The sequence below is a fragment of the Euphorbia lathyris genome, chromosome 9 (genome assembly GCF_963576675.1).
Source record: "Euphorbia lathyris chromosome 9, ddEupLath1.1, whole genome shotgun sequence".
Taxonomy (NCBI): Eukaryota; Viridiplantae; Streptophyta; class Magnoliopsida; order Malpighiales; family Euphorbiaceae; genus Euphorbia; species Euphorbia lathyris.
In genome coordinates this window covers 55,241,144-55,266,626 of record NC_088918.1, presented here as the reverse complement: position 1 = coordinate 55,266,626, position 25,483 = coordinate 55,241,144, and the positions used below count along the sequence as shown (strand labels likewise).

The following is a 25,483-nucleotide window of genomic DNA, read 5'->3' as shown; positions in this document are numbered from 1 at the left end:
ATATATCGTCAAGAAAATTAACGACAACTTTAGAATCGTTCGTCGGGGTTGCAATTGCTTCAACCCACTTTGAAACATAATCAACGGCAACTAATATGTAAGTTTTACCATTGGAAGGGGGAAAAGGTCCCATGAAATCTATTCCCCACATATCGAAGACTTCAACTTCTAATATGATTGTGAGGGGCATCTCATCTTTCCTTCCTAGATTTCATGTTCTTTGGCACTTATCACAACGAGTAATAAATGAACGGACGTCCTTAAACATCGTAGGCCAAAAGAAACCGCTTTCAAATATTCTAGCTGTTGTCTTGTTAACTCCATTATGTCCTCCATAAGAGCTAGAATGGCATTCCGACATTATGGATTCGTATTCATTTTCACCAACACATCTCCTAATTATCCCGTCACCACAAGTCTTGAACAAAAAGGGATCTTCCCAAAAATATTGTTTAATATCGAAGAAAAATTTCTTCTTTTGTTGGAAATCTAATCCTTCCGGAACAATATTGGCTGCAAGATAATTAGCAATATCTGCATACCAAGGTGACATGGCACTTTTTATTTGATAGAGGTGTTCATCAGGGAAATCATCTCGTATACCGATAGTTTCACCTATAGGACCGTTTTCATCTTCAAGTCGCGATAGATGATCGGCGACAAGGTTTTCTACTCCCTTTTTGTCTTTAATTTCTAAATCAAATTCTTGCAACAATAAAACCCATCTAATTAGACGTGGTTTTGCATCCTTTTTAGCAAATAGATATCTTAATGCAGCATGATCAGTATAAATAATAACTTTTGAACCTAATAAATATGACCTAAACTTGTCACATGCAAAAACTACGGCTAACATTTCTTTTTCTGTTGTGGTGTAGTTTAATTGTGCACCAGACAGTGTGTGACTTGCATAATAAATGACATGAAGTTTCTTATCTTTCCTTTGACCTAGAACACAACCGACAGCTAAATCACTTGCATCACACATAATTTCAAATGGTAAATCCCAATCGGGTTTAGCAATAACAGGTGCACTGACTAAAGCTGTTTTTAAGGTTTCGAAAGCTTTAACGCAATCTTCATTAAAATCAAAGGTGGAATCTTTCATGAGTAAATTAGTAAGTGGTTTGGAAATTACAGAAAAATTCTTTATAAATCTTCTGTAAAAACCATCATGTCCTAAAAATGATCTTACTCCCTTAAAAGTAGTTGGAGGGGGTAATTTCTCTATTATTGAGGTTTTTGCTCTATCTACTTCTAATCCATTTTCATATATTTTGTGACCTAAAACAATTCCTTCGTCAACCATGAAATGACATTTTTCCCAGTTTAATACCAAATTTGTTTCTTCACACCTAGACAAAAGTTTATCCAAATTTTCTAGGCACGAATCAAAAGAATCTCCATAAACTGAAAAAAATCGTCCATAAAAACTTCCATGATATCTTCAATGAAATCATTAAAAATCACAGTCATACAACGTTGAAATGTTGCAGGTGCGTTACATAGACCAAAGGGCATTCTTCTATATGCAAATGTTCCGTAAGGACATGTGAAGGTTGTTTTATCTTGGTCATCCGGGTAAATGTATATTTGAAAAAATCCGGAGTAACCATCTAGAAAATAGTAGAAAGCGTGACCAGCTATCCTTTCGATCATTTGATCAATGAAAGGAAGAGGAAAATGATCTTTCCTAGTTGCTTTATTTAGATTTCTATAATCTATACAAACCCTCCAACCAGTGGTGGTTCGCGTAGGTATTAATTCACCTTCTTCATTCCTTACAACTGTTATGCCTCCCTTTTTAGGTACACAATGGATTGGACTAACCCATTCACTATCCGAGATAGGGTAGATGATTCCATTGTCAAGAAGTTTAGTAATCTCATTTTTCACTACTTCCTTCATGTTCGGATTTAGGCATCTTTGCCTATCCGCTTTAGGTGGCTTATCTTCTTCTAAGTGAATTCTATGCATCACAATACTTGGATTAATACCTTTTAAGTCTGAAATTTGCCAACACATGCTTCCTATCCTATTTCTAACAATTTCTTTCAATTTCTCTTCTTGGACTTGTGTTAATTTGTTAGAGATAATAATAGGTAGAGAATCGCCTTCGCCTAAGAAAGCGTACCTCAAATGACTTGGTAATTCTTTAAGTTCTAATTTAGGTGGAACTATAATTGAAGGCGGAACTGGTCCATCTTCTCGAATCAAAGGTTCTGGGTCCTTATCTTCTAGTTCCTCACTCATTATAGGTTCTATTATTTCTTCTTTTTGAACAATGTCATTTACACATTCTTCAATTAAATCAAGTTTCATACAAGCGAAATCTTTCATAGGATATTTCATCGCTTGGTTCATATCAAACTCAATCTTATCATCTCCTATTCGTAAAACTACTTTCCCTTCCGACACATCAACTAGAGCACGTCCCGTGTTCATGAACGGTCTACCAAAGATTAGCGGACAATTTACATCATAAGCAAAATCTAAAATAACGAAATCGGTAGGAAAAATAAATTTGTCAACTTTAACTAAAACATCCTCAATTATACCGTATGGTCTTTTAGTGGTTTGATCCGCTAATTGCAAAACCATATTGGTATGTTTGATGTCTTCTTCTAAGCCTAACTTATTAAAAATAGATAATGACATCAAGTTAATGTTTGCTCCTAAATCACAAAGACAACTTGGGAATTCTATATCGCCCAATTTACACGGAATGGTAAAACATCCGGGATCTTTGAGTTTTGTGGGCAAATTGCTTGACACAATCGAACTGCAATCTTCAGTTAGCGAAATGGATGAAATTCCTTCCCAATTGATTTTCTTTGAAATTAAATCTTTGAGGAATTTACCATAATTGGAAATTTGCGTAATTGCATCCATAAACATTAAATTAATATGCAAATTCTTAAGTTTGTCTAAAAATGTTAAAAGTTGTTTGTCATAGTCCTTGTTGCGGACTTTGTGTGGAAAAGGTGGTTTGGGTACAAAAGTTTTTGTACTAGAGTCAATCGGTGCATCTTTTTGTTTTAATGTATCTTCTTTGGACTTTGGTAAATCAGTTCCAGATAAAGTCGAATTTCCGGGCATTTCCGGGCCTAAGTAGTTTTTCCCTGAACGAAGAGTGATAGCCTTAACATGCTCTTTCGGATTTTCTTCCGTATGGCTTGGAAGACTTCCCTCTTTGCGGGATGGAATTGATTTAGCGAGTTGTCCAATTTGAATCTCCAAATAATGGATGCTAGATGATTGGTTTTTAATAAGCTGATCGAATTTATTCTCGATCCGTTCAAAACCATCGTCGTGATTACTTATTTTTCCGCTCATAGCATCAATGAATTTGTCGATTTTAGAAGATAAAGTCCTAATCGAATCTCTTGATTGATTTTGATAATTAGTAGTACGATTTTGATTAGCATTAACATTATTGTTGTCTCTCCAGTTAAAGTTATGATGATTTCTCCATCCAGGATTATATGTGTTGGAATAAGGGTTATTATTTTGGTTTTGCCCTTGGACAAAATTTACCTGTTCAATTTCACTCATACCTTCGTAATCCACATCTGTTTGGTTTGGTTGACCATTAGGATCACTCGGTGCCATAAACCTATCAATTTTGTGCGACAAGGCAGAAAATTGGGCTTGCAACATCGCTACTGGATCAAGATTCACTATACCTTTAAGTGATGATGTAGTTGAGGATGATGGTTTCGCTAATGGTACGTGTCCATGTTCCGCGGGCCACATACTGCTGTTGATTGCCATTTCTTCTAAAAGTTCTCTTGCTTGGGCAGATGTTTTCTTCATGAATAACCCTCCAGACATAGCGTCCAATGAACCTCTAGTTGTAGGATTTAGTCCATTATAAAATGTTTGCATTAAAAGTTCAGCGGGCAATTGGTGGTGTGGGCATAAACGTTGAAGTTCTTTAAAACGTTCCCAAGCCTCATAAAGAGTTTCATTATCATTTTGAGAAAAAGACGTTAACTCTTTAATGACTCTTGCGGTTTTTGCTAAAGGGAAATTTTTTTGATAAAAATGCTTGGGCTAATTGCTCCCAAGTCTCAATTGATGCGGCTGGCATAGAAGTTAACCATTCTTTGGCTCGATCCTTCAAAGTAAAAGAAAAAAGGCGAAGTTTGATTGCTTCTGCTGTTACATCAGTAATTTTAAAAGTGTCACAAATTTCTAAGAAATTTATCAAATGGGTATTAGGATTTTCGTTAGGTAACCCGTAAAACGTTACATTATTTTGCAACATATTAAGCAACGCAGGCTTAATTTCAAAATGATGTGCATTAATTTGGGGTCTAACTATACTGTTTGTTATACCGGCCACTCCTGGCCTAGCATAATCCATAAGTGTGGCCATAACTTCTGGCTCGGTAATTCTAGTTTTTATTGGGGTTTGGTTTTTCTTTTTCTTTTCTTTCTTGTTCTTTTTAAGAGTTCTTTCAATTTCTGGGTCAATAGGATCTGGTGACGTGCCTGAACTTCGAGAACTGCGCATGAACTTGAAATTTCGCACGAACAGAAACTACCTACAAAACAGAATTTTGAAAAATAAATATGTTAATAATAAAAAATAAATAAAATATAAAAGTTTGAATAAGTATGAATAAACCTAGATTCGTAATAAAACACGAAAAATTTAAAATTTTGTCAAAAATTTTGGCGTTCCCCGGCAACGACGCCAAAAACTTGTTGAGCGATTTCCGCAAGTGCACGGTATACGCTTGTAGTAATAAAAGATATCGATCCCACAGGGAACGTTTTTTAACAAAACTTATTTACAATCGGTTAAAATTACTTTAAGGTTTATAATATGGAAAAATCGTTTAATCGGTTTTGGTTTTGAAATTGCTAGAATAAGAATTAGATTAGAATATGAAGATGTTAGAAAATATCTGATTTAAGAATGAATTTGCAAAACAGGAACGTTTTAGTACTTTAAAAAAGTAAACAAGTATATTTGTTTGCATTAAGCAAAGAAAACAACTTTAAACTTTGTACGAATTATAAAGATGAAATAAATGACGGAACCTCTAATTAATTGGCTTTGAACACGACAAAACCCTTTCGGGATAAATTGCCCTTAATCAAATTAAAACTCTTTCGAGATAATAATTTGCCTAAGTGTTCAACAAAGTTTCCTTGTAAAGATTTTGAATTAAATACGTTTTAATAAAAACACCAGCAGTCACTTTAGTGGATTGGTTACCATAAGTGCTGCATAAAGATCTATCGAATAGAACGGACTTTATTAGATGAAATATAAATTGATACAAGTTTACAGAGAACATGGAGCATTGAATTCTTCGACGGCGTGCAAGTGAACGGGTTGTCAATCATTTCCTTGGGTTTCGTTAGAGTTTGTCAGGCTCAGGGGCGAATCCTCTACTCAATCTTCTCGTTGAATCTTCGTAATAGAGACTGGGTCGGTCCACTACCAAAATGAAAACTAAACTGGAACAATGTCTAAACGCTACTGAATTTGTTATTATTTAGTAAACAATGTGTGTACATCATATTGCTTTTGAACAGAATCGAAATCTAACTTCTGAATCACTTTATTCGGAATTTCTGCATAAATTCTACACTAATCTCTTTCTTCTACACATATATCATTATTTCAAATCTTTATTTATAGATGTTGAAGTGTCTTGATTGAAGTGTCGTGTCCGTTGTGAAGGATCGTGTCCGTTGTGAAGGATCGTGTCCGTTACGAAAGGACATCTTTATCCACCCGAACGATCGCGTTTTGTCGAAAACGAAAGTGTGTAACTAGGCTTCTAAAATCTCCTGCTCGTACCGAGAATATTAAATTCTCTACCGAGAATAGGGGAGCATCAATTTGTACTTCGGACGAAGGGAAGGAGAGGTTGAGGGACGCGTGTCGCGACCGTGAATAGTGGGGGCCGCGGTCGCGGCACGGAGCATTTTTCACTTCTTTGGCTCTCGTTCGTGTCCTTGACTTGGCGTTATTAATTTTCGTTGTCTTCGACTCCTTTTGTAGGGCTTTTCTTCTATTTTTGAGCTCTTTTTACTCCTATTTGGATTTTACCAAATATTTATGTACCTTGCATGAAAGAAACATATTCGAGAGTAAAAGTATTCTAAATAGTTATAAATATCATAAATTCGTAGCAATATTGATGTAATTATCGATGATATTTTAGGTATATTTTGGGCTTAACACCTTTATATAGTTATAAAACATATATCTCATTAAACAAATGATATAAAGAACAATTCATTTACATTAAGTTTGTATCCTAGAACAATTGTCTATAGGACACTAAACCCCAACATGACATTCAATTCTCAGTATGTTATTGTGCTAGATATCAATCTAACCCTAAGGAATCTCATTACATAGCTGTAAAAAGAATCCTTAGATATTTGCAAGGCTCAGTGAATGCAAGTTTGTGGTATCCCAATACTCATGATTTTACACTCCTTGGATACACTGACGCTGACTACGGACGAGACAAGCTTGAACGAAAAAGCACCTCGGGAGGATGCCACTTCCTTGGAAGCTGTCTTGTGTCCTGGTTCAGTAAGAAGCAGGCGTCAGTAGCCCTGTCAACCACTGAAGCTGAGTACATCACTGCTAGAAGCTGTGTTGCTCAAGTCCTATGGATTAAGCAATAGCTTGAAGATTATGGCGTTCAGACTAAAACAATTGAAGTCAAATGTGACAACAAGAGTGCCATTGACTTATCAAAGAACCCAATCCAGCACAGTAGGATGAAGCATGTCAGCATAAGACATCACTTCATCAGAGATCATGTACTCAAGAAAGAGATCAAGCTGACCTATGTCCCAATGGATGAGCAGCTTGCTGATATCTTCACAAAGCCACTGGCTCGTGAGCAATTCAACATACTTAGAGAAGCCATTGATATGTTTAATCCTCTTTAGTAAATTCCAAGTATAATATGTGATATATACATGCTGAGTTGATTACCATGCTGAGTGAATCATGCCAAATTAGTAACTATCACATGCTGGGTAAATATACATGCTGAGTGTTTATCTTAAACTGAGTGATTAAACACACGAATTATCCCTTGCGCAACACTGACTACTCAAAACCTTAAACGTTTGGAATTCTTAACACTGAGTAAACATCCGTTGCAAAACTTAATGCAAAACACGCGAATTAAATAGCTACCTAGGATGACGTAGGCGCAATAATTAGAAAATACACGCGTCGAATGTGTCATAAATGCCAGAATATTTGTCGATTGAGTATCTCGAGGTCAAACGGCCACCTCAATGCGTAGGATCACTTTGACACCTCTATAAATAGTGGATGATTTCCCACTTTTATCTCTTTACGCTTAGAAATTTCTGGTATTCTCACATTCTCCCTAAAATCTCCCAAACTTCTCAAACTTCTCTAAGAATCATGACGAAAGATTCTCAGAATGTCTCCGGTGCCATTAATCGCTCCAATGAAAATCCTTCATCTCCTGCCCAGTGTGACCACTCTAAGGTCACTACGCCGAGCAAACAAACCAAAGCTGACCAAGCTACCTCCTCAAAAGGAAAACAACAGAAGGATAAGGCAAAGAAGCCTGTGGAACGCACCTACACTCCAGTTTACGAGAGTGTGAGGGGGTATAAGGTAGACCATTCCAGATGGTTCTCACGGGGTTTTGTGGAAGCTGAGCAACCCTTTTGTGACTGGATAAAGAACAACGGCTGGACCGAGCTATTCTCTGTTCGCGAAGAAACCTACCCAGAGTTAGTTAAAGAGTTCTACGCTAACCTAAAAGTCGCGGATGATGACCGGGACTACATGGTTACCAAGGTTAAAGGGAAGGACATCTTCATCAACCCTATTTACCTGGCCTTGCTACTCAAGCTGAAAAACGAAAGAGCAATTCTTCGTAAATCTGGTGACCAGGACAAAACCAACTACTCCGCTGAGTTCTGTAAACCTCCTGGTCATGTAGGAGAAATTTCGAGTACCTCCATGGGTCGGAATCAGAAGATGGCCCACTACATACTGACCAATTTTCTCTACCCCAAAATCAACTGCACCAACTCAGCGATAAATTTTGAGCAGTGCTTTATCTGGCACATGCTGACCTATACGCCGATAAACATGCATGTCTTCATAATCGGTGGATTCCAAAGAAGTACCGGAACCCTTAGTCTGGGCTCCATCATCACCAAAATCCTTAAGGATCACAGGGTGAGCTTAGTTGAGGAAATCCACGCAATAGGGACAGAGATCACTACTGCGGCACTGTTTGGTCTATTCTACGATCAACCAATAGTGCCCAAGAAAGGGAAAGGGGCCACTGTCCAAGAAGCTAAGGGGAAGGTAACTCGAAAGGGAAGGACGGAAAGAAAGAGGAAAGCTGTTCAAAGCACCTCCAAAGAAGTTGTCCCCGCACTAAAGAAGCTTAAATTTGTATCCAGAGGAACTAAGCCTCAACCTCAACAAGGTCAGGATGGACCTAGGTCAGCTGAGAAAAGACCAAGGCAAGCTGAGCCTGAGGTAGAAGAAAGAGAGGATATTGATGAGCAACCATTAAGAAAGAAGAAGAAGATCTCTTCTGAATTAAGTCCTATCGATGCCCTTCCAACTGACGTTGTCATTCCTCCTAACTCACATTATGTACAGAGTCAAGACATTGACACTGAACAACAGTCAGAAGAAGAGGAAAAACAAGACCAATTGGGTGGTCAGTTCGAAGAAGAAGAAGAACTGGGTGGTCAGTCCGATGATAGGTAACAGTGGAGGATGAGCATGATGAGCCATCAGACGTTGACCAACATGGCACAATCTACACTGAGGAGATTGAAGAAGAAGCCGCTGAGCCAACGGCAAATCATCCCTCTGTTCAAAGGGAAACTTCACCTACTGACTCTATTGAGTCCATTCCTGCTGACCCTACTCCTCCAAAGCTAAAGAGACTAAGAAGACTTAAGAAGAAGAAGGCATATCGAGCCCCCGTCATTGACCTCATGGGTGACTCACCGCTGAGGGATGAGATCACTGACCTAACAGAAGTACACCTTAAGTTCTTCTCTAATCCTCCTGAGTCTCAACCAGAGCAACAAGAAAATCAAGCCTCTGTTTCTCAGCCAAAGGAACATACCGACTTAACTGCTTCCCCTAGCCAAAAGCATACCGAGCAAGTGCTCGAAGATCCTGCTCCTCAACATGTTGAGCAAGCTAAAGAATTACCTGCTCAAGTGAACACTGAACTTCCTCAACTTCCAACACCTAGTCAGCTTCAGCCTGACCCTGAGCAAGTAACACATTCTGCCGATCCTCCTCTTCCATAAATCCAAGTACAGAATCTAATCCAATCAGCTTCTACTGGAACTCTTAATTCAAGACCAGCTGCTGATCATGCTGGCACTTCTAATGTTGAGAAGAACCAAACACCGCCTCCATTCGGTTCTACTCCTCTTTTGGCATCTGGGCCAACAAATGATGGATCCTACAATTATCTTACTGCCTCTGAGTCTGGTCGAAGAATCATTGACTCAGCTCAAGCCCTTCTCCAGGACCTTCATCAAACAAATGCCGATGCCGCTGGGTCTATTAATGTTGAGCCAACTCAGCTTTCGTTTGTCACTCAGCTTCTTACTGAGATCAAAGGTCTGAAGGATCTTCTGAGTGTCATGACTTCATTACAATCTCAACAGCCCAGGCAGGACTCTATAACGAAGCTGGCCGAACTCTAGCTGACCATGGTTGATCACATGAACTCTCTATAGGGTCAACTTCATCAATTGTCAGCTATGAATACAACGTATGCAATTTCTGCCGAAGTTCATCAACTATTCAACCAACTTCATACTGAGCAAGAGAAAACCAATCACCAACTCTCTTCCTCCTCCCAATGCTCCATTGAGCAAATTAGTGAGGCTGTGCGTCTGCTAAACTTAAGCAAGGAAGAAATGGAAACTGACCAGCTCAAAACAAACGAAATCCTGAAGTACTCTCGAGTCACTTTCAACCACGTGCGACACACCAATGCTCAGTGTCAGTATTTTGATTCATCTTTGCTGAAGATGTTTCATCAAGCATTTGCAATGCTCACTGACAGTATACACTAGGTTGGAAAGTCTCAAGCATACGTTTTGAGTATGCTGAGTGCTATAGATGTCAGGATTCCACGAGCTATTTTGGATGATGGTGTTCCCATTTTTGATGGTATAAATACCAGCACACGAAAGCACAAGCTTGTACTTTCTCCTCCTGCTGATGGTGGCAAAACGGGGGAGAAAGTACAAGCTCAAAGAACCCCACATTCAGAAGAAGCTTCAGGTAGTCAGCAAAAACAAAAGGGAAAGGGCAAAGCTAAAGAGCATGAAGCCCAACTCAACTACAAGAAGAAATAGCTTGACTAGGATTGACTAGATTTCATATTGTTAAAACTTGTAGTCTTTCCCTTATGTATTTTTGTTGTGCTGACCACCTGAATACAAAACTATGCATGCATCTATCCTTTTAAAATTAACCAATCTTATGTGATGCTTACTTATGTTTTGTATTGAATAGTTAAACACATCTTCACTAAATCAACTGTGTTATTTGTCTACATTGCTTTATGAATGTATGTTGTGTTGATTAAGATGTTGACCTCTTTTACATGTCTTCTTAAACACATTGAACAAAGAAATACTTAGCGCTCTCTGATATCTAAACCTTCCGCATAAACTGAGTTAAAAAGAATATGACTTATAAGCTGACCTATTTCTGAAAACTGACCTTAGACTTACTTGATTAAACCTTGAAATGTTTAAAGTAAAACTAAGTCAGTGGCTCAACCCTTACGGGGGAGTATACTGAGTAATATAAGGTCAACTATCATGGGGGAGCTCAACACTGAGTTCTTCAACTGAATATTTTTGCCAACATCAAAATGGGGGAGTTTGTTGAAACTCCTTTCCACATGATTTTGATTTGACAAAATTATTTAAGTAAATTGATAAAAAATATTCTAACACATTAAATTTAAATGCTTTGATTTATTTATACTAATGTGTTTGTTCAATGTTGAGTTTATTTATCTATAAGACATTAACATATAAAGTCTAAAAGCCCATGAGTGGAAGTCAAGACCAAGTCAACATAATCAAGACCTCACGGCCCAAGAAGACGAAACGAAGTCGTATCAAGCAAAACGACGACTCAGCATGAAGAAGGATCGAGAAGCCTTCTAGCAAAAGCTTCAAGAGGAAGCTGCTGAGTTAAGCGACAAGCAGTCAGGACAGCGGCAGACAAGAACCAACTTGTAGACAAAGTATTTCTACTTTGGGTAAAGTTCAGAAGGCGCAGGAAGCTGTCTGGAAGACTTTGCCAAAAAATTTGAAACATTCTGTTTGCCAGACGAAAAGCTGTCGAGCACTGCCGTGGACAGAAGATGCAAGAATCTCATTGGCCAACAACACTGAGCGCGTACTGAGTGACAACGACAGGAAGCCGTTTCCCTCCAACGGTTATTTCGAAATTCGAAATTACCTGTGCCTCAAGTGTCACTATAAATAGACCTCTCTTTTGCTTCATTTGATGCAGATCTTCAATTAGCTGAAACGCTGTCCAAATTCATACACGAAGTTCTGTGAGAAAAGCAAAGCAAAAACCTTACACCAATTTCCATATTATTGTGTAAAAGTCTAGAGTGATTTTCAATCATCTAAAGTGTCTTAGCAATTATTGTTTAGGACAAACACTTTATCATTTCTAGAATAATAGAAAGGAGAGGCTGAGTACTCGGTTATAGTACTCAGCGGTAGATATAGGAGTGAGTAGAGGTATAAAGGAAGGTACTCTTGTATACTCAGCTTCTATTGTAAAAGGTTTGGTGCTCTACCTTTAAAGAGCTCAGTAGAGAATTCAAAAAGCTCGGAACGAGTTCCGAGGACTGGACGTAGGCGGAGAGGCCGAACCAGGATAAGTCTGCTGAGTAACTTATTTCTAACCTTAAACTCCTTTACATATATTGCTTGCTATAAAAACTGACTAAGTAACAAACTCACGCTGAGTTGAGTGCACTAAGAAGCTGAGTTCGGGAATAGACTCTAAGTGCTATCTCCTGACTCAAGTAAAGAAGCAGACTTAGTCACAAGTTGACTAAGCTTGTGTCTTAGAATTACTTAGCGCCGCTGTGTAAACCTTTTCTTTAGAAAAGAAGTCAGCCTAAACGGACAAAATTTTAAATAGTTCATATCCCCCCTTGGAACTAAACTTGTCACGTTATAAGGGACCAACAGAGAAGAGATGATTGTGTTTGATGTTACATGTTTTGGATGTGTTGGTTGTGTTGAATTGAGGAGAATGGGCCTCTAATAGTTGAAGAGGGTGTGTTTAGTTGCAACTATCCCCTAATTTCGCTCTGGTAACTACCTAACTTCCCTTATTTTTCAGTTATAGTTGCTAGGAAGGTGGGTAGTTAAGTTAGTTAGAGTTAAAGTATGGATCACAACTAACTTAACTAAAAACTGTTAATGTTCTAAGCATGTTTTCTAACTTCAAAAATTTATTTTCCCCTCCATATGGATGACAATTAGGCCAACAAATATATTCCAGATTTCTCGGGATGTCTAGTTTCTGAATCTTTTGACCTCGCGAAAAAATTCATCCGTTCGATACTCCGAATAGTCAGTTGAAGTGATGTTGGTACGACATACACGTACTCTAACTTCCAAATTTTATTTCTTTCTTCATATGGATCCGAATGAGGCCCAAGAATATATCCCGAATTTCTCAGGATGTCTAGTTTCTGAAACTTCTGACCTCGTAAAAAAATTCGTTCATTTGATGCCAAAAATAGTCAATTAAAGTAACATTGATACTGCTGAGAAAAAATGACTTTGTGCTTTTCTCCTTTTTCTTATAGCTGGAGACCAGCTCATCGAGCTGGCCATTAGAATGTCTTTGAGTGCCGAATTGACGTTTTTTCCTTTCTTTCTATTTTTATTTTTCATACTTTACAATAAAATTTACAATATGCTTCTAAAAAATAAAAAATATTTTGCGGGCCAACAATTTCAATAAAATCATTTAAACCAATTCAGACAGAAAAATAACTTGAATAGTGACGTGGCAACCACATTGGAAATTTTTTGCTATATATAATATGGCAACCATGTGGATACCACGTGTATGCCATGTGAAATCTAAAAAATACAAATACAACTTCTTTTTTTACTGTAATTTGAAGTTTCAACATGATTATCATGTTACTATTCAAGTAATTTTTTCTATCTAAAATGATCGGAATGACTTTATCGAAATGAAAATGAAAGTTGGTTATTAAAACAAAATGAAATAAGATTGCTTTTTTTAAATCTAAATTAATCTGATTTCACTAAGATGAAACTTTGAGTCCATTTGGTATGTCGTAATGTAATATAATATAATCAAATTTGTAATGTAATACAATGGGAAAGTGATTCTATTACCATATTTGGTTGACAAATATAATTAAAATACTTATGTTTTCCTAATTAAATGTAATTATAAAATTTTATTTATATAAATTAAAATCAACGAAAAACATGAAAACGTGAAAAATAAGAAAAAACGGAAAACACGAAAAACACAAAAAATACAAAAAAAAAATTGAATCAAAATCAAATAAAAAATTATATTAATTGAAATCAATAAATTAGTGTATAGTTTTTTTGTCTTTTTGTTTTTTTTTTACATTTTTTTCATTTTTTTTAGTTTCTATTTTCAACATTTTCACCGTTTTTCTATTTTCATATTTTTTTCTGGTTTTCTGTTAGTTTTTTTTTCTTTTTTCTCGTTTTCAATTTTTTTATGTTCTTTTACTTTTTGCGTTTTTACAAGATGAGATATGAGATTTGACAAATGAGACGTTAGATGGAGTTTTGAAAGCACAGATTAGGATTACATGTTTGGATTGTAATGAGAATTCAAGTTATTTTTCTATCAATGAGGATTACAAGAGTTGTTGAACAAAATTATAGTAATGGTCATTCCATTACAAAAGCAATTACATCTTTTTTGCGTAAAGGTTGGGACTGAGAAAAAGCAATTACATCTTACTAAACAAAAAAGTTTCACTAAATTCTAAAGGTTTCGGGTACTATTTTAATTATAGTATATGTATATGTATCTAGTAATATTTACTCCAAATTGTTTCATTATCATTTTTGAAACTTTGCTTTTATCAAAATTTCAGAATTAGACATCGAGGTTGAGACTATTGTGAACACTAGTGACTGAAACTATTCATTTTTTAAACTTTGGTTTTATGAAAATATGAGAATTAAAGATCGATGCACCATCTTCCTCTACTTTCTCCAAATTGAATACTTACCATTCTTGATTATTTCCAAAATTCAGATCTAATTCCATGCATTGCTGCAAATATTTCCTTGTTCAGATTAAAAAACTAGCCGTTGCTTTCAAAATCCAACAGCTATATATCTTACTCCCCTGCCTTTATTAACATAAGATTTAGAACATTTTTGTTAGATTTTGAAGAATATGAGTGAGAGTCGTCGTTGCGCAGCTTGCAAGTATTTAAAAAAAAAGATGTCATTTGGATTGCATTTTCTCACCTTATTTTCCTTCACAAGATCCTCAAAGATTCGCTTGCGTTCACAAAATCTATGGCGCCAGCAATGTTGCAAAATTGCTTCAGTTAATATAATAATAATCTTAAACTCCTTACAAATATTTGCTAATTAATTAACATAAGATTAATTTGTTGATGGTGATAAAACAGCAAGTTCCTCTTAATCTAAGAGAATCAGCAGCGGACTCGTTGTATTACGAGGCGCAATGCAGAATTGAAAATCCTATTCATGGTTGCGTTGGAGTAATTTCTCATTTGCAAGATCAAATAATTGTTGCAGAAAAGGAGCTGGCCAAAGTTAGAGCTGAAATGGCTCTTCTTTTTTCTACTTAATTTTATTAAAATCAGCTACAGTTTCTTTGTAGGTTTCCGCACAATGCTTCTATATGAATCAAAAAAATCCAATAATGAATTATTATTCCAATTTTTATAAGCATATATATGTGATCTTTATTAATAAATTCCGAGCAATATATTATTACATTGTTGCTTGTGTTTTTAATATTAATAAATTGGACTCTAGAAAACTAAAGTGAATACTGCTGTTATCGTCCACAACGGAAATCGATCCATTGAAAAGTACTACAAAAATCACTTTCTTGAATTGTAACGAGAGTTGTAATTTATTTATGTTTAAGAATTGTAATTATTTGATTAAACTTTGCACTAAATTCGTATTAAGTTATCATATTTAGACGGTGCCTTCTATGGTTATTTTGTTTTTGATAAAGTATCATTACTTGGTATGTTTTCACCATTGGATGATGGACTATAAAATTAATTTAATGGTGAAAACACACAAAGTAAGACTTACTTTGTTAAAAACAAAGTAAGCATAGCTTTTACATATTTAGACATGTATATTGTAACCTCATTGAATAAACAAAATAATGAAGATTCTTATAATATAGGTGGATCTATAGTATATATGACAAAATATATAAGGAAGGTCTTCCATTTAATTTGAAGAACTGTGTGCTTCATTAACTAGACATAAACAAAACAAATAAAATTTTAATTGTAATTTAAAATATAAGCTAACAAGCTTTTCTAAAATCTAATACGGATAGATAATTTTGAGTATATAGTGGTTAAGAATAAGATACCCAATGTACGATTCGGATTCCCTAAAGTTCATTTAAAACAGGACATATCCTGTTATTCTAATTCTAACCTTCTATCAAACTACTTTCAATTTTAGTGGCTCAGATTAAAACCATTTCAATTAAAATTAATATGATAAAAAAGGGTGCAATTTTATATTCATTTTTTCCATAATACTAATTAGACCCAACTACTAAAATTACAATTACTATAGATAGATATCATCTGTCAAAATGATCGTCACAACTAAATTTTATTTCATATAAAAAAATTATAAACTTTATAAAATATTAAGACTCATTTATTTACAATCATTCACACATTTAGCAATGGAAGCTAGAAAATCAATTAAAACCACAAATTATAAACTCACACTTTCACCAAACTCATTATTTCCACACACAAGTATTACTAAACTCTTTTCATATCTATAAGGGTTAAGGTGTAAAAATACCTCTAATGTTTTGGGCCAGGAGCAATTTTACCCCTAATGTTTAAAATGGTGCAATTTTACCCCTAACGTTGGAAGTGAAGAGCAATTTTACCCCTAACGTTAATAAATTGTGTCAATTTAAGAAATAATTCATCAAACTGTCTTCTCGGTCATGAATCTTGTTATCTACGCTTCATACGTGTGTCATTTTATCAGTAATAAATCACAAACATTTGTTGGGATGTGAAAAAAATAAAAAAAAATATACTGTCTTTTTTGTATAGATTAGACAAAAAAATTCAAAAAATCCTCCGAATTTATAAATATTAATCTCAAATTCTATTATTAAATTATAAAAAACATGAAATCCTTTTTTTAGAACGAATTGTTATGCAATTGGTGCAGAACAATGAACAAAAATATCTGTGTTTTATAATATTGTCTGAAATTGATCCAATTTACCAACATTAGGGGTAAAATTGCTCTTGGCCTCCAATGTTAGGGGTAAAATTGCACCATTTTAGACGTTAAGAATAAAATTGCTCATGGCCTAAAACGTTAGGGGTATTTTTGCACCATAACCCTATCTATAAATTATAAGGTAAATAATTTATTAGTCACATTCTTTTTACCTAACATATTGTTAGTCCTTCTATTTTTAAAAAATACATTATAAGATTCTTATCATTTGTCATTATTAATCTTTTGGTCATTCTGTCTATTTTTTTTTTAAAGATTTTTAACCATTATATTTGGTATAAAAAGACAGATAGAAAATAACAAATTAACATGGTCATTTTGTATTATACTATGGCTGTCATTTTTTATGTTAATTCGATTTCTATGCCACTCCAAATTTCATAATCATTTTTTTACCCAAAATTCATAAAGAAAAACTTCTCAATTATTTATAAACCTGCTGTAAAATTGTTTAACAATTTATAAACACAATTATTCAATAATTTTCAAATAAATACCATTCAATTGGTGGAGATGGAGAACATAACCATGGACAGAATCAGAACCAACCATTAATTAGTTTAATTGTAAGATTGTTGAAAGAAGACAAATAATTTAAAAAAAAACCCAAATTAATGTAGCCTTAATTTGATAAATAACAAATAAAAAGTTAAGAGAAGTAGTTGGGCGTAATTAAGGTTTTGAAATATATATATGTAAAAAAAACAGAACTGCACCGTTTTCTACTAGATTAAGTTTATTGAGATGATTTTAATCTGAACCACTAAAATTGAATGGAGTATAATAGAGGGCTAGGATTAAAATACAGGACATGTGTCCTGTTTTAATTGAACTTCAGAGAATCCGAATCCCCCAACGTAAGGAGTCATAATAATAATTTTATTAAGAGTTAAAGAGTTTTCAGAGGGACCAAAGTGAAATATATCCCCATAAATTATAGGGTAAAGTTTAGAGAAAAATCCTTGTATTTTCATGGTTTGTCAAAAAGGTATCTGTATTACCAAATTTTTTTTTTTAAATTATTATTTTCAGAGTTTTCTCTCTTTTAAATATTCACTTTATCTCTCATCACCCAACAACAACAACAACTTAATTACCAAATTTTTTTTTTAAATTATTATTTTCAGAGTTTTCTCTCTTTTAAATATTCACTTTATCTCTCATCACCCAACAACAACAACTAAATAACCTCAAAATTAAAAAGTTGAAATATTAAAATTGCTTAGAATATCATCAAGTTTGTGAGTTTTTCAATTTTAAGGTTGTCAATACTCTTTTTTTTAGTAAAGTGAAAAACTTCTGGTTGCAAAAAAAAAAAACTCACTCCCATTTTGGAGAAAAAAAAATTCCACATCTATCTATTTGAGGAAATGTAAAAAGCACAATTTTTTTTTACTTTACCCTAAAGTATAATAAATTTGCAGAACATATATAATGTTAAATAAGTAAATAAAATGATAGGGGTAAAGGTTATACGGATTATTATAATATATAGCAAAAAAACACATCCTGAGATACATTTAGCAATTCATATGTTATTTAGATACAAAGGAGTGTTTGGCTGATGCAGAGGTAGCGAAGAATAATCCAAAAAAAAATAATAAAGGGAGAGAAATGAATGACTTGCTTAATTGTTTTAGTTCCGGAAAAGGAATGATTTACATCTGATTCTTTTTGTGTTGTTTGGCTCAAATGAGATAATCAATTAGAGTTATGGAATGTTTTTAACAATAATTTTTATACATGCATATTCTGCATTAATAAATTAATCACATATAATTATAAAAAATTAAAATCAAATTGAAGCATTAAAATCAAAAAATGATGAAATAGGTGAAAGTGAAATAAAATTAATAAAAAGAATTATAAAATTATATTTTAAAAAGGAAATAATTAAAATGAATAATATTATAAAATAAAATAAAATAAATTGGTCAAAATTATTTTATAGGACAAAAAAATAAAATAAATAAGCATAAGAATTAAATTCAAATTAGTTTAGAAATAAAAAAAAATAAAAAAATATGTAGAAGGACCAATAACAAAAATTTAAAAGCAAAATTTGGTCAAAATTATTTTCGAAAAAAAGTAAAATTATATAAATACAATAATCAAAGGTGAAATTAATTTAGAGATAAAAAAAGTAAAAATAAAAAGTATATGGGCCAAAAAAAATTAAAAAGGTAAAATATAGACTAAAGTAGATTTTTAAGAGGAAAATATAGGTGCAAGGTACTCAATGAAGGAAAATGAAATAGAAAAATCTTAATGGGACATTTGGTATTTAATAGGTACAATGTGGTTAGAGACCATGTCATTCAGAATTGGCTATGGTTGGTCTAGGAACACTACCTAATTTTTCGGACCTGGTCACCTTTCTTTTGTCTCCTCTACTGCTACAATGGACTCGACTCTTATGTGGGCTAGATTCCCTGAATTGCCATCATAGTTTTATCAGGAGGATGCATTTATGCTCATTGAAAATGGCGCTTTCCTGCGGAACTGATGTACAATCTTAATTGTGACGTCGGCGCACCGCTATCCAAAATGATGGGTTGTCATGTGGTCTTTGAAATAATAGTATGAAATGACAAATGATTGCATGTAGTTTCAACTATTTCCTCCCCTTCTTCCTATCCAAATTTTTAATCAGCTAAAGGTTTTGCAGTGTTATTTAACTTAAAAATTGGTGCGGAGTGTGGGTTAAAAGATTGATAATCGAGAGCGATTCTCTATCCTTAATCCTAGCAATTAATTGCAAAAACACTTCCAGAAATGAACCTGGTTTGTTGTGTGAGCGAATTAATTTCCTTCTGTCATGTCAAGTGATAAGCCTATACAACAACCCACTCTTTAGCTAAGTTAGCAATTATAAGTCAAAGTTGTAATATATTTATAGCATGTGTTCTAGAATCTGTATTTGAGGTGTCAGGTAATAATTCTCAAGGTATAAAAGCTTTTTTTTAAGTAAAGTTATAAAAGTTCATCGTTATAATAAAAAAATGAATTATGTCTAAGTATTACTAATAAAATTATAAAATATGCATTAAAATGCTAAAAACTAAATTTGCTACGTATAAATTAATCATAATTTTTTTTTAATCAAAATGTCTAAAATATTTATTATGTTATTAATATAGTTATAAAAGAAATCAACTAAAAATATACGAAACTGCTTTAATTTATCGAAAAACTTATTTAGAATATCCGATTTGACAGTTAAATAACAGTCAAACTAGTCATTTCAAATTTTTGATAGTACATGACTAAATTTGATCTTACTTAAAAACGTAAGAATCAAATTTACATCATTTTATACGTAGTTTACATTTCGTTTGAAATGTTATAGTTAAATTTAGCTCTTTTCGGTGTGAAAAAGGAATTTAAAAAACAGTTTTGTTTTCACACACATGATATTACTAGAAAAGACATGGTGGTAACTTTGCCAAGTTTTAAATGAGCTGATTTTCATTTATGACTGTCCTGTATTTTCATGGGAAACGTAAGAAAATCACTTTTAAAAACTATTTATAATTATGTGAAATTATAATTTTGAATTATGTTAAACTAATAAAATTATTATTTTTAAAGATTAAAATTTATAAATTAGGATCTAGAATACATTGTTAAGAGTTTAGAATTTATAAATTGGAGTTTAAACTTTTTAAATTAGGTGTAAAAACATATTTTATTTAGTATATATAGAAAAAAATGACATATTGAGAATTAAGTTTGATGATATAATAATAGGTCAATTGCATGAATATCATAATTAAGTATAAAATTACAATTAATTCATATCACCAAACTTAATTCTTAATATGTCATTATTTTCTATATATTATGATTTTACATCATAATTTAAAAATTCTAGACTCCAGTTCATAAACCATAAATCATAAAAAAATATATTTTATACTTCTAATTTATAAATTCTAATTCTTAAATATATTAAAAGTACTGATTTTAACTAGTTTGATATAATACAAAACTATATTATAAATAGTTTTTAAAAGATGAATTTTTGTATCATTTTCCCTTTAATTTAATTATAATTTTGTAGTCGATATTCTGGTAAAAAGCCCTATTTTCATTGAATGTTTTAAATGGCCTGATGGGCCGTAACGTTTTGATTTGTAGATGGGTTTTGTCGTTTTTGTAGTAGCGAAATTCAAACGTGTGATTTAATAGGCACGTGGAGTCACATGAGAGGTCCATAACTTAAGGGTGACCCAAATATAAAAGGTTGCTAGGCACTAGGTATTGGGACACGTGTAAGGTTGCCGACAACCCATTATTGAACCTGACCAAACTATTATTATGAACCTTAAACTGCAAGATTCTTATTACTCCTAAAAGGGCCCATAGTGGTGCTAAACTTATAGAGAATCAAAATGATTTGGGAAATAAAAATATTAGAATTTTAGATGGAATTTTAGATTCTTATTAATTCAGATGGAATTTTAGATATAAATTACAATATTTACCTTCTAAGAGAACTAAAAATATTTAATAAATTAGTTTTAATATAATAAATCTGAATACTTAAATTTTGATTTATTAAATAAATAATTATATTGGGAATTTAATCATTAAATTTGAACAGATTAATTTTATAGTGAATGGTTATGATTCTAAAATATAATTGAAAGTAAATTGATTTTAGGTCGGTAACTTGAGGTATAATTTAGTCTTGATTGAAAAAATTGGGAGTACAGGTAAGATGTGGCAATCAGAGCCAGCACATGCAAGTTGAAGATTAAAGAGTCAGCATTCATCATTCCTCCCTAACGACAATTTTGATGATCCCATCAAATTCAACCTCCTTTTCCCACTTGTCCTTCTTTTATTGGTTGTCTCTTTTCTTCATTTTTGGTTTTTTATTTTGCTTTTTCTCACTTTCCCATCTACTCACTACTTAACCTCCACCTCATCCTCCTCTTCTCTCCTGATCTCTGATCTTCAATTTCTGCAATCACAGCTATGGCAGACAAGGTATTTCATTTCATTTTCTTTTTATTTTTATTTTGTGGGTTCTTTCCTTTTTGGACTTTTTTGTGAAGTTGATTTTTCTTTTTGCAGAAAGTTACAATTATGGTGATCAAGGTGGACCTTGGCTGCGATAAATGTCACAAGAAAATCAAAAAAACATTATGCAGAATCCCTCGTGAGTTCTTTTTTTTTAAATTGTAATTTGTAGATTTTTGGGAATTTGAGAAGGAAAGTGACTGAGTTTTTTTTATGTGTTTTTGTACAAGAGAAATTCATAGTCAACTTTATGATGAGAAGGCCAATACTGTGACGGTCACCGTCGTCTGTTGCAGTCCGGACAAAATCAAGAAGAAGATTTGCTGCAAAGGCGGTGATTCAATCAAAGGTATTGAAATTAAAGAACCGCCAAAACCCAAACCACCGCCGCCGGAGAAACCCAAAGAACCAGAAAAACCTAAGGAAAAACCAAAAGAACCGGAGAAACCCAAAGAGCCGGAAAAACCCAAAGAGCCGGAGAAGCCTAAGAAGGTCGTTATTATTGAACCTCCTAAACAAGAAGCTGCAAAACCAAAACCACCTGAACCGGCTCCCAAGGCACCGGCACCGGCCCCAGCTCCGGCTCCAAAGGCACCTGAACCGGCCCCAGCCCCGGTTTACCTGCCGCAGGTAAGGGCGTGCTGCCAGGAATGTTATGGAGGATATGGCGGAGGACCGTGTTATCATGGGTTCGGAACAGTGGCTCCATGTACTTATGAAGGATATGGAACTCCGGCACCGGCGCCATGTTATGAGGCTTATGGAAGGCCGGTGTACGATAGCTGGGGCGGTGGCGGTGGAAGTTATTACGGTGGTTGCCGGAGGGGATGTTGTGGGGGGAGATGTGAATGCATGAGTGAAGAAAATCCGAGTGCGTGCAGTGTCATGTAAATGTGATGATTCATATAATAGTTGAGGGGTAAAATTACTAATAATGTTTTGATTAGTGGACAAGTTTACAATTAATTTGTTCACTTCTTATGGGTACAACAAATGTTGTTAATTCACATTTTTAATGTATACAACTTTCTATTTCCATGTTTATTTTATTTTATTTCTGCATTTCTTTACAAATTCGCTTTTTACTTGCCTTTTTGTTTGAATGATGTTTATATGCTTTGTATTTGTTCATAAAAGACGTGTGTGCCCTGCTGGTTTTGTTATTATATTCTAAATAAATGGTTTGGAATCATTTTCAAATAAAGCGCGTTTAGGGTTTTCTGATTTATGTATATATACAAAGATGTGTGTAAATTTGTATTTTGTTATTTTAATTCATCTAAACTTTTAGATGATAGTTATTACCACTGTTGTAGTTATTCTATTGTTTCTGTTAGTTGTTTGTTATTAATCGATTAATATTAATATTTGATAATATTATGATCAATTGTTTCTGTTAGTATGTCAATTGTTTAATATGAGCATATTTTAATTTTTGGAATTTTCTAATTTGAAGTTATCAACAACAAAAACCGACAATATCTACCTAAATATTCTTAGTTTTGCTAACAGTCAGACATTAGTCATCTTTTAACGATAAAAAAAAACAACAAGCATCCATCTATAAATTGGCAAAATATATGGTTATATTTGGAATTTTCTCAATAAAAAATACAATACAAATTAATAAAAATAATCCAAATAACTAAATTAAATTAAAATTTATTGAATTGGTAAAACCTTTCTTTCACCCATAATGTTATAAAAATATGAACAACATTAAAAAAAAAATGTTTGACAATTAGAAGGATAATTTTATCAGGAGAAGGATAATGTCTGAATCAGGAGAAGGATAATTTTATCAATATCAAATATATACAAGCAACTTTTCATGAAAACCTCAAAACTATGGTGTTTCTATGAAAAATGCTAAACGATGATGTTGTATAAACTTAACCAAACACTACATGTTCTGCAGTTTGAAATGAAACGATAAATTGAGGAATGAGACAGAAATGTAAAAATATAATAAACACTCTTATTGATTATAGTGATATTACAATGTATTTATACTAATAATTACAATGTCTAATTACTATTCTACCATTGATATTTATATACATTAATACCTCAAACTGGAGGTTGTGATGAAACAAGACCTAGTTTTGGAAGAAAAAAATGAAGTACCGTTGCGGATAAGGGTTTTGGTAAGGAGATCTGCTAGTTGAAGTTTGTTAGAAATATGAGGTGTGGATAAAAACCTAGAATGATGTGATCACGAACAAGTTGACAGTCGATGTCCAAGTGTTTAGTGCGTTCATGAAAAACTGGATTTGAAGCAATATGAATGGCAGCTTGCTATCACAATGTAGAGGAATGAATGACGGAAGTGAAATTTGAAAAGCACAAAATAAATAGGAGATCCATTTTAGTTCACATCTGGTGATTGCCATACTTTGATATTCGGCTTCGGTGGAAGATTTACTAACAGTAGGTTGTTTTTTTGCTTTCCAAGATATAAGAGATTTTTCGAAAAAAAATAGAATAACCACCAATTGATAGGCGTGTTTCTTTGCAACGCCCCAATCCGCATCACAATAAGCGGTGAGTCATAAATCATTAGTAACACCATAAAATAAACCATAATGAAGAGTGCCTTTGAGATGTCGTAGGAGATAAAACAAGGCATAAAGATGATGAGAATAAGGTTGTTGCATAAATTGGCTAAGCTGCTGAACATCAAAATCAATATCGGGACAGATGAAATTTAAATAAAGTAGACATCCAATAAGCTTTCAATACTGACCGAGAGCGGGAATAGGTGTTCCAAGTGAAGGGTCCAAATTAATGCAAGATTGCATGAGACAAGGTGATGAATTTACGGAAGCTAACCCCGTATCAGAAAGCAAATCGGAAATATATTTTTCCTGGGAGAGAAAAATTCTCATTTTATTCTGAGCAAGTTCAATGCCCAAGAAGTATTTAGCAGGACCTAGGTCCTTAATAGTGAAAAGAGAATGTAAATGATCTTTTGCATGACGAATAACATCCTCAGAATTACCGGTGATGAGTATATCATCAAAGTAAATAATAAGGACGATAAAAAATATCAATTTTGGTATAAGTAAATAAGCAATGATCACAAGATGCTTGAGTGAAACCAAATGCAAGAATCTGAGATGTGAATTCTTTATTCCATTATCGACCCACTTGTTTAAGACCGTAGAGATAACTCTACAGAGGATGAAGATACATTTCTTCATCCACAAAACCGTGAAGATAATCATTATTTATGTCAATTTGGTGGATGGGCCAAGCTTTGGCGAGAGCAATGGCAATCATGAAACGAATAGTAACAACTTTGGCAACCGGAGAAAAACTCTCGAAATAATCGATACCTTAAGTTTGATTGTAGGCACATGCCACTAAACGGGCTTTGTATCGATCAACTGAATCGTCGTGTTTATGTTTTATACGAAAAATCCATCGAGTAGAAATGGCCTTCTTTCCATGAGGTAAAGAAGTAATATCCTAAGTATCATTTTCTTTTAATGCTTTTAATTCAACATTCATGGCTTGAAGCCTGTTTGTAATTGGTAGGTTCTACATGTATTAATAGTAGAAATAAAAGCGGAATGTGATGCACTGAATGGTGGTAAAACAGGAACAGGAGAAGAAGATACATGAGAAGAGGAATTAGGAGAATGTGTAGAGAAATCTTGAAGCCAATATGGAGTCTTCATGGGTTTGCAAAAAAAAAACTAAAATCGCGTTGAGGAGGTAAAATTTTATTTGGAACAGAAGTAGAAGAAATAGAAATAATAGGTGTAGTGGAAAGGGGATTTGTAGGGAGTAATTGAAGTGTGTTTGAATAGGTAAAATGGAATTCCTAAGAGTTTGGGAG

General features: G+C 33.6%; 1 protein-coding gene and 1 non-coding gene across 2 annotated transcripts; both read left to right on the top strand.

Moving 5' to 3' along the window:
* The first annotated feature begins 3,904 nt into the window (after positions 1-3,904).
* Positions 3,905-4,011, top strand: LOC136207636 (small nucleolar RNA R71). Its single transcript, XR_010676767.1, has one exon. It is a non-coding gene; the product is annotated as a small nucleolar RNA R71 (small nucleolar RNA).
* A 17,443-nt stretch (positions 4,012-21,454) lies between these two features.
* On the top strand, positions 21,455-22,683 carry LOC136207155 (protein PYRICULARIA ORYZAE RESISTANCE 21). Its single transcript, XM_065998439.1, has 3 exons — positions 21,455-21,606; positions 21,694-21,778; positions 21,872-22,683. Exons 1-3 carry the CDS (start codon positions 21,595-21,597, stop codon positions 22,528-22,530), a joined length of 756 nt encoding a protein of 251 aa, XP_065854511.1. The 5' UTR covers positions 21,455-21,594; the 3' UTR covers positions 22,531-22,683.
* The last annotated feature ends 2,800 nt before the right edge of the window (positions 22,684-25,483 follow it).

What these genes read in the sequence shown, in the direction of transcription:
- LOC136207155 (XM_065998439.1), top strand. An exon ending in AACATTATGCAGAATCCCTC is followed by an intron (nt 21,779 to 21,871) that starts GTGAGTTCTTTT and finishes TTTGTACAAGAG; the next exon opens with AAATTCATAGTCAACTTTAT.